General features: G+C 40.9%; 1 protein-coding gene across 1 annotated transcript; it reads right to left on the reverse strand.

The window, feature by feature from the left end:
• Positions 1 to 2,592: 2,592 nt before the first annotated feature.
• On the reverse strand, positions 2,593 to 9,437 carry sap30l (sap30-like). The gene is made up of 4 exons (XM_006785137.3): positions 8,679 to 9,437; positions 6,495 to 6,617; positions 5,253 to 5,351; positions 2,593 to 2,847 (listed from the first exon to the last, which is right to left on the reverse strand). Exons 1-4 carry the CDS (start codon positions 8,862 to 8,864, stop codon positions 2,719 to 2,721), a joined length of 537 nt encoding a protein of 178 aa, XP_006785200.1. The 5' UTR covers positions 8,865 to 9,437; the 3' UTR covers positions 2,593 to 2,718.
• Positions 9,438 to 10,334: the final 897 nt, after the last annotated feature.

A 10,334-nucleotide genomic window follows, 5' to 3' on the forward strand; every position in this document is an offset into this window, starting at 1 on the left:
TCCATTTGTTAATGGTTTTCTGGTAAGTTTTAAATCTACATATAATTTGAAATAACATAAAAAGCCCTATCGTGTTAACCGGATGCTGTTCAACAAATTCATTACTTCGAAAATATAACGCTGTCCTTATCCTTTAAATAATTTCCACAGGTTGGCAGTCTGCTGTTCTCCACAGTTTCCTTCATATTATTTATTTATCATTCTTTTGCAAAAAGCTAAATAAAAGAACAGCGTGAAGTAAGTGTTGTTTCCAAATGTAAGAAAAACAAAATCAATGGACCGCTGTCGCGCTACAGTAGCAACAGTGACGCCTTGTGGTCGATGGGCGTCATTGTAAAAACACAGCATGAGGAAACTGCAACTTTTAACCAAGTAAAAGAAAACTTTTTCTTCATCTTTAAATATAGTGTGGAGGAAAACATGTAGGACAAAGTCAAGGCCTCTGAATCTCCAGTGTATTTCGTTTAAAAAATATAAAATAAAAATACAGTGCCAATCTGTTAGAAAGCATTAAATGAAGAGCTCCAATACAGTTTAAACATCATAGTCCTAATAAACTTAAAATACTTTGATGCTAAAGTACGATAAGAACTTATCATATAGGATCATACATTAAACCACTGAAGCATAATGTGTATATAACTTTATTTAAAAATATTATCTCCAGCTGTCCAGCGATGCATTACTTACACGTTCTGCTTCGTCTTTAGTGATAGAGCATAAGGTATTTCTAGATTGTACTTTTTAAAATAAGTGGCATGGAGTACAAAGTATAATCTTTACATAGAAAACGCTTAAAGCACATCGCTGGTTCTATTGTATAATTAGTCTGGTGTTATTGACCTCTGGTCACATGTTAAAAGAGCAGAGATGAGGCTTTTTCTTCTTCCTGTACAATACATTTATTTATATTAATAGGAGCAACAAGCAGTCATACTTAAATATGTTTCTTTTTCCTAATACAACAATTAGGTTAACGTGGCATGACCTACACATTAATAAAGATGGATGTTACCTACATGACACTAACAAACCTACAAGCAAAATTTAAAATGTGACACTTAAAAAAAGAGAGCGAGGGAGAGAGAAAAGGACAAACCTGACACAAATCGTGCGCACAGTTATCCAAAGTGCACGTACGACCCGTGCCTCCGCCACCATAAAAGACAAAGAGGATGTGTCTGTAAAACAGCAAAGATGTCCGTCACCTGGAGGTTGCAGCAGTGCTTTAAAATTTTTTTAAATAAACGTATAGGTCGTCAGCAGCGCGTTTGCTTTATCACATTAAGTGCTTTTAAACACATCAACAGGTTGTTAACGGTGGCTAGCAACCCAACAGCTCCCACTCATTTCCCATCACTTCAGGCAGCTTAAAAAAAACAGAAGGGAAAAAAAAGTAAATGAACAAAAGTTAAAAAAATAAACAAAAAGCCAAACGTATTATTTCTTCTGCTTTAAATGTAAATAACTGAGTCTATACAGAGAAAAACATGTTGCTGTTTGATGCTGTTTTACTGCCAAATGAATCGTGCTGGACTGAAGCAGCCGCAGGTTCACCACTATGACAAGGATTTTTTAAAATTTTAAATCTCACCCGCTGATACGGAAGAAGGGCATCCACAATAACACATATTCAAAATTGTGAATAAAAGAAGAACATTAAATTTTTTTTCTCCCACTTTCACCAGGATAACCTGTGAGCCCACTTTGGAGGAGTGAAATTAAGAGCAGAGGTTTTATCCGCTGTAAACACCGTCGGATGGCAGCACAATACAGCCCGACCATTCATGCAGGCACAGCTTTCACTTAATGTGGAAGGAAAAAAAAGAAAATAGAAATGATATATGCAACCAGACACAACCTTTGAACAACTTGTGGAATTAAGGCTGAACTAAAGCTTACTTAAACATAAAGAAATCAGCATGTGTATGTTCACAGGTACAAAAGAAAAAAAAAAAAGAACCCACTAACAAATAGAAGACTGAGTCACAATGCATCACATCCTTACTCGGTTCTTCTTCCTTTAATGTTTTACACATCATTTATAATCATTATCTTCACCATTTGCAGCTTTTAAAGAGTGAACCTGAGCCTTAATGTTCTGCATGTGACTTCAGACCAGGGTGGCATTTCTTTTCCAACAGTCACGTATGAAGAAAGAAGGAAAAATCCCACTTATCGTCGCATCATTCAGCTCCATCTCGCAGTCCCGTTTGGCACAAGCATTCCTCACTGTGAGCGTGTTTAACAGTCAACTTGGCAAAGAAAACCAAAATTACCAAAAGTTGTTTTGTTATCTTTTTGACTCTTAAGGCAGGATACTGCATTCAGCTAAGTCGCTTGAGTCGGACGCTGTTCTTTTGTACATATAGACACAGTTGTGTTACAGTATGACGACATAAAACTCTGCAGAGTGAGTCCTTGTAATCAGCAGTCTTTATGGTCCTGGCTTTCGTAAATCAGGGAATACCTTGGAGAGGGCCAAGTCAAAAGGGAGAGATTGCATTTCTGAGAAGAGGGCCAAAAAGCCAAAATGAACTCATCTCACCCTGGATTTCTATTTTGAGTCCTTTAAGGACAACAGCAGTTCGTGTCCTGTTCTCAGAGGGGAGTAGGAGGGTGCAGAGGAGCTGTTACTCAAGTCCTGGTTTTGTCTGTAGCTACAGTTGTTGTTGTTGTGGTGGTTGTAGCTGCCGCTGTGATTGTTGTGGGGGAAGTTTAGTCCAGCGGTTTGCCACCGTCCCCTTTCTGGTCCAAGCGGCTCTTGCTGCTCTTCACCATGTAAATAAAGTAGGTCAGCGTCTCCTTCTCGTTCACCGGAATATTCCGGAAGTGACGGCTCACCGTCTGCAGACGGGAGAGAAAGAGGGAAGCGGTTAAAAGAAAAGCGATGTACATCGTTTGTTTCAGGGTTGGTAAGAGAAAAGACTGAGACTGCTGAAATCTTCCTTCACACCATTAAATTAAATCTGGATCCAGATTAGTTTGTGATATTTGTAAATGAAAACATGGAGACACGGTTTCTCATTTTTCCACAATTGTGAAAAATTTAACTTTTCCATATCTCGCACTGGTTTCCCAAGTTTTCCTAGAGCCACATTTGGAGAAACTTTAAAAGTTGATCACTTCTAAGTTGGCCCCTCCTCTGATATGATGTTTATATGACTCAGTCACATGACAATGAGCAGCTTTTTTGGGAGTTATTATTTGAGAAATGCTCCATTGTTGTCCAAAAAAATGAGAGCGACTTTATACTTCTTCAAAAAGCAACCCCCCGTTGGTTCACTCCACCTCTGTCTGCTGCAGGCACGGACTACTACAATTTAAGGTCCTGCACAGGCTCCATCTGTCTAAATTGAAGGTTTCAAGGATGTTTCCAGGGGCTGATCGATGTGGCCAGAATTCTGCCTCATTGTCACATATGTTTTGGACATGTCCTAATATTGCTACCTACTGGTCTAAAATATTTAAAACTTTGTCTGATATTTTTAAAAAACAGCTCCCCCCAGACCCATTAATGGCACTATTTGGTGTAGCTACAGTTAAATATTTAAATAATAAACAAATTCGTGCTCTGAGTTTTATAACATTGCTTGCAAGATGCCATATACTTCTAAATTGGAAAAATAAAGCCCCCCCAACTCATTCTGCTTTAAGAGACACAATGTATCATTTACAGTTGGGGAAAATTAAATTCTCATTGAGAGATAATGTTAAACAGTTTCACCTAATTTGGCAACCCTTTATAGATTACTTTAATAAGTAAAACTGGGAGGGATGGCCTCCTCCCATATCTGCTCCAAGATTATACACATTGGTCTGGGCAGGTGTATCGTTTTGTTTTTGTTTTTTGTTTTTTTTTGTTTTTTTTTTTTGGGGGGGGGGGGGGGGGGGTTGTTTGTTTTGGGTTTTTCTTTCCTCTCCCCCTCCTTTGTATATACTTATTTAGATATATAAATGTGTATGTATAGACATAGATATATGATGTTTTATATAATGGTAATTATATTTTATGTAAAAAGGAGGGGGAGAAGAAGGAGGGGAGGGGGAAAAAAGAAAAAAAAAATATGTCACTGTAAATGAGATACATACTTTGTTGCCTGATTTGAATAATAAAAAAAAAAAAAAAAAAAAAAAAAAAAGCAACCCCGTGATTCCTCTTAATCAGCTTTGACTAATAAGTTGTTTAAAACTATGTAAACATCTCTTACAAACATTAACTAAAGTCTCTACGCCGGTTCTACCGGCCAGAAAAGAAAATTCCCCAGAAAAACTCCGCCTCACACCTGAAGAAACTTGGATTATATGATTAATAAACTGACTGACTTAAGAATATTTAATGATGCACAGGTGCCCTCTGGACACCTACAATCCTTGCTTTAAGAAGAGTTGGTGCTTTTAACCTCTTCTTGGTTATTCATTTGCACAGAGGGCCAAGTGACGCATCAATCAAAAGCAAATGGAGTTGAATTTATAGCTCAGGGAACAAAAACATTTTACAGAGTGAAAACAACACTAAAGTACAAAGCTGGCTCCAGTGAATTTATAATTACTGGAAACAGTCCTCGCGGTGTCTGCACTGAAAGCATCGATCACCAAAAGCACCGGGCCTAAACGAAACCCTGAAAAATAGCCATTTGTGTTCTTTACCTCGACTTTTACAAACATCCTCTGCACAGCCTCACATTGCTGTGGTTCTCCTGAACACGGCTGAACACAGGACAGCTGTAACTGGTTGTGGGGCTGTTGACTGGTGTTTTATTAATGATGTGGTAGGCTCATTAATAGGAGGGTTTGAATGTGACTAAAAGCCTGGGGAAACATCCAACTTACAGCCCAGTTTGATTTCATTCATTCCCACTGTTAGCCCAACACCACATGCGACCCCAGCTGACCCCATCTCAGGATGACCGGGAGCGCAAAGCACAGAAGGTAATTATAAGGACGAGGGCGGAGCTGGCTGCACCGAGTCCACCTGTCGATTTGGGAAATCAGTCTAACAATTTCCCATTACAGCTGAATGGGAGCACCAACACTTCCTATATCACAGCATACACTAATGAGAGCAGCTCAGTGATCAACATTCCCAAAGAAATCTTTAAGGAGCACTTTAGTGAAAATTCAATATAAGAAAGAAAAATGAGTGAGATGTACTGGATTTAAAAACCCAAATCCACTCTCACGGTAGTCTCCCTGATGAAAGCGTTAGGGTACACAACACCCTAAATGAAAAGCATCAGTTCTGCTGTTACCTCTGCCAGCTGGGCCTTGTTGAGGCCGGGCCTGGTCTGGAGCTTGTAGTGTCGCTTGTAGCGTCTCAACGTGTTCACTTGCAGCTGGAAAAGGTCCACCTGAAATCACCAAGAGAAGCAGGGACTCAGTGAGTCGGTTCAAAGTGATTTTAATCCTGCTTTCCATGGTTTATGCAAGGCTCCCAGTGGCTTCTGCCTCTTTTTCAGCTTTTAAAGGAGCTGAAACTTTAATGATGCACAGAGAGAAAGTGGGTCAATGCAGCATGAAAATACATGAAAACAAGTAAGAAGCTCCACCCACACAGTGACATGGAATCAGGTGAGGCAAAGAAAAGGTGTTTTTACCCAGAGAGAAATAAAGTTTGTTTAAAGGTTCACTTTAAAACTGCTGCACAAACATTATGTAAGCATTTAATTTTGCTTAACAGAAGTGATTCTTTTTTCAATTATAACTTTAAAAAGGTACTACATATTGTATGTGCTTCTGACAAAAAAAGTAACACATTGTAAACAATATAGTGACATACACAAAGCCACTTGAATCTTAATGAAAACAGTGATACTAATTTGTGGTCACATCATCCAGTCTTATGTGAGTGATTAACACATTCACCTTAGATGGCAATCTTTGGTTTGCTCAGGGGAGCTAGCATACTCCTGTCAATCCCATCCACTCTCTAACTGATGCCTAAAAAACTGGGAGTTTATAAACAATATTAAAGGGCTCCCTGCTTGCAAAGCTCGGTGTCAATCATGTTATTAAATAAATGGAGCTGTTGAAGTCAAAAAGAGACAATCTGACTGAGGCAGCGAGACAGGGAAACGCCTCCACATGGCTGCAATGGAGCAGGAAGAATTGCTGCAAACACAGAGGGCATAAAGATGTTCATAAAGTATGCAAAGCAACATCTGGATAAACCAGAGTTCTTCTGGAGACGAGTGTTGATGTGGATAAATTATAACTGAGTTTTTTTTTGTTTGTTTTTTTAAATCAAGCTTAGAATGTTTGCAGAACTGATGTATATGTCGCAAAGTCAGTAAAGAAAGTGAAACTAAGACTAGTGCAGGGAAATCATCCAAAGCATTCCTCAAAGTTCGCCATGGACTGCTTAGAGAAACAAAACAAGCCAAGCTTTTAAACAGGAGGTACGTGGAAAACACTGAAAGCAAGGAAAGAAACTTGAATACTTGGACAACAGAGCTTCTGCATCATTATAATGATTAACGTTTCACTCCTGTTACCTCGGGCACCTCCACATCATGATCTGGGGATTCCCCTCCATCATCGCTGGTCTTCCTCTTCCTCTTGTTGCGAACACTCTGAATGAAATTCTTGTGAAAGTCACAGATGTAGAGATGTCGCACCTGTGGGAAAAGATGGGAGAAGTCCATTAATGCAAAGCTTTAGGTTCACCAGTCTCACCGGTCATTTCCAGATTGTTTAATAAAGTTTTTCAAAATTATTCTCAAGCTTCTGCTTTAATGTCAACCAAAACAACACTTCTGTTTTTGCCCTTCTACTTTAAGCCTCTTGTTTGCAGCCACGCTGAAATCATCCAAAATGTGTCACTCAAAACAGGAAGTGCCTCGTTAAAGACCTCCACACTGAAACTGTGACTCTACGCTGTGTTGTCTCAGCTGAAAGCCTCTAATGCAACAATCCCTGTATCTTTGTGTGATCATAAGCACGAAACTCCTCAAGGCCACACTTTCACTGTATGACGTGTCACTCGAGTCCCTGCATGTCATGAATAAACTAGGAGAGCTAACACACAAACACAAATGAATAGAAGCTCATTCCCTGAGCTGACGCGTGGGTGTAACAAATCACCAACATGCCCACGGCCACCACTTTGTAGGAAACACACAGGACACAAACGAGAGTGGACACAGTGAGGAGCAAAGAATGCAGAGTGGCTTGATGCAGCAACAACAGACACCTGTACACTCGTGGATGTGACACTGCTGTGCATAACGGGGCAAAACTGGGGCCCGTAGGTTCTTCTTAATCTTTTTCAGTGTTGTGGACAAACTGCACAGCAGATCACACAAGGACGCTATGTAAACCTGCCATATGTTTGTGTTATTCAGCAGCTGCTGTAATGCCAACACCATTCATGAGCTGCTCATTCGCCAACTGTTTGAACCAAAGTGTTTCTCAAAGTGTGAGGGAATCTGACTAAAAGGAAGAATATACACAATCTCATTTCTGTAATGAAAATAAAAGAGTTTGCCATTGTTATTACTGGAATTTCGCTTTGATCCAGATTTGCTGTTTTTGTTAATAACTGATAAAACTTTCTCCAGCTTTTAAAGTAGGGCATACTCAAAAGCTTGACTGTGTTCTCTTCAAATGTGCCAATCTGCTGATTTTCTCCGTTTTGTCACTTTTGTTTTTGCTTGAAAATGTCGCTCTGGGCTACAGAATGCTTTCGTTTTTGTTCCCAGACACAGTAAACAAAACCGGTATTTGTGGAACTACAAGGCAGCCTGTCAGCTCCAACAATATTGAGTTTCAGTGGTCTTATTCCCAGACATCTTTGTGCAAAAAATTGACAAAACTGGGGCTGGGAACAGTATGAGGTCCTCACTATAGCCTGAGGCACTTTTACTTTAACGATGTCGTTGATATATTATGGACCCTACAATTTTTATTGATTATCCTGGTGCTGTAACAACAATTTCCCAATAATTTCAATAAAGTAACTTCCTATAATATCTGCTCACTCCGAGTAAAGTGTGTCTGTTGCTAAATACTGTGAGATATTATAACTGCCAGGACTAATAAAGCAAAATATGAAAAGAGAACTTCTAAAAAAGTCCCTGCTTCACGTCTCAACAAGTGTCTCTCACTGTGGGCTCACACAGACCACGTGATAACTGCTGGCACAATCAGCTGTAATAAATGCGTATCAGACAGCGCGTGCCATTAAATAACTGCCATAAAAGAAGCCAAGTGGCTGCAAAGCTCTTCAGCAGACACACAGTAGCGATGCGGTGTGGCGTTTAACTTTAACAATTGTCGACAGCCGGCATTAAAACTCGACTGTTGCTATAACTGGACTGACATTTAGCAACTCGTTAAGCTTCCCTGGCAACAGCCATTTTATGAGCAGCGGCGGGGGCGTGTTGGAGAAAACTGTTGCGACGACAGAAAGCTCTGAGTTCGGGACACTGCTATCCCACACGACGCTCAAGTAACGAGCACAGCTAACGTTAGCATGACAGCTAAATCTCTCAGCAAGCAGGACCACCACAGTCTGCTAACTTTACCTCCAGCAGGACCGGGAAGCTCTGTGGTCACAATAACTGACGCTAACCGGCTAACTAGCATTAGCTGACAGCTGTTCAGATTCCACTAACTTTCAGCCACCCCCCGCACTCTGTTCAAGACTTTAAAATACACAATAACATGCTTTGTCTTACACTCTTGTCGATGTCCAGTTTGAGCTTCTTCTGTGATATGCTCTTCTGGATTCTCTTGCTGAAGGAGGCGTTTCCAGCAGACCGGCCGCAGCGTTCTCCGTCCTCGATCAGGCAGCAGCTCTGACCGTAAAACGGCGGAGCAGGCGGTCCGTCGTGGCTATCTTCCTCTGTGCTGAACCCATTCATTCTGTACTTGTAACGATGTGCCTGCTTTAACCTCAACGATTAAGAAAAGGAGCGCCAACAAAAAACAAACAGCGTCAGGTGGGACACTTAGTCTCCTGTTCACCCGTTGCCCTTTTATGAAAGACAATTCTGGCAACGTTAGCTAGCGAGCTACCTTGGCTAAGTGGCTACAGCGTAAATTTAACAGCCCCTGATGTTTTGATGCAGATTTGCAAGTTATTTAAAAACACGATCGCTCCCATAGGTTGAAGACATATTCGTATATATCTCCGGCAGACTGGCGCCGTCAGTCTCCGCTTACACTGGCTAGCTCCTGTGCTAGCGGTGCAGCAAGGTGGATGAGCTGCCGCTGATGTAGGAATTCCTTCGGTGAGACCGCCGCAGTTCGTCCCTGTAACCAGCCGTCGCTTCTGCGCGTACGACAACAACCTATCTGCAACTCCGAGCTATAAAAACACTGGCGGCTACAGCTTTCTAACCAACTTTGACTAAATTACACATTTAACGACGTGCACCTCTAACGATTACGGCACTCTTTCAGAAGAAATCCTACAATGGAACATGCTCTGTCTATGGGGCGGAAGTTCCCATACTGAGCGCCCATTGGCTCATTTCGTACAAAGGCGGGCTTAATGTACAAAAGGTGACATTTCCATTGGCTCTAACCAACTTCAATTTTGCAGCCCAGTTCTTCCTGTATCGTTCGGCGTCAGATGTTTTCTACTATGAATCGGAGTTAAAGGTGGCGTTGCTGCCAGTTAAAGGGGCTTTTGACGACACGGCACACTTTCGAAATCAGTTTTTCTTTAGTAATGTTAAAGTTTTATTGATTTTTGACGAGTCACCACTTCTATCACACGAAGTGAGTGTATGCGAAATTGAAGGGGGAACCCCACTTTCGTTAAGTCTGGCTTTGAATCGTTTGCGTACTTTGGATTCGTGATACGAAGGAGACATTGTTACTAATTTGCATATCGTCATAGTTAATCGTTTACCGCTTCAAACAAACCCTCGAAGGTCAATATTAAAAGACTGGTTTGTAGCGGCGTGCTCTCGGGAGCTTAAACAGCGTTTAAGCTACATGAGGACAGAATGAGGACAGAATTGTTCGCATCAACACGGTGCAGTTCCACATTTGACCGCTGGAGGGAGACAAAACCTCACAAATGAATAAAAACCTGAGGAGCAACAGACTCCTTCACATGCCGTCCCTTGATTTGGACTACATAGGCCAAAGGTTTTGAATGCTCATCATTCATCATTTTGGTAACATCTCAAGTAATATAACTGTTTGTAAATGTTTGTATGGAAAGAGGCTGGAGTAACTGGTGATGACACATGCAAATACTTGAAAGGCCCCAGCTGACAGGTGAATGAATTGCAGCCCACAATTTTTTTTTGCTGTGAGGCATCAGTGTTGCCCACCATTCTTTATCTGTAACTGATATCCTTAAATGTTCACATGCAATT

Source organism: Neolamprologus brichardi, chromosome 10, assembly GCF_056152115.1.
Source record: "Neolamprologus brichardi isolate AB-2024 chromosome 10, ASM5615211v1, whole genome shotgun sequence".
In the NCBI taxonomy this organism is placed as follows: domain Eukaryota; kingdom Metazoa; phylum Chordata; class Actinopteri; order Cichliformes; family Cichlidae; genus Neolamprologus; species Neolamprologus brichardi.

Excerpts from the sequence above, each read along its gene's own strand:
- sap30l (XM_006785137.3), bottom strand. The coding sequence starts at position 8,864 with ATGAATGGGTTCAGCACAGAGGAAGATAGCCACGACGGACCGCCTGCT. Across the intron at positions 6,618-8,678 it reads AACTGGACATCGACAAGAGT|GTGCGACATCTCTACATCTG; the intron begins GTAAGACAAAGC and ends CTTTTCCCACAG. Across the intron at positions 5,352-6,494 it reads ATGATGTGGAGGTGCCCGAG|GTGGACCTTTTCCAGCTGCA; the intron begins GTAACAGGAGTG and ends TGGTGATTTCAG.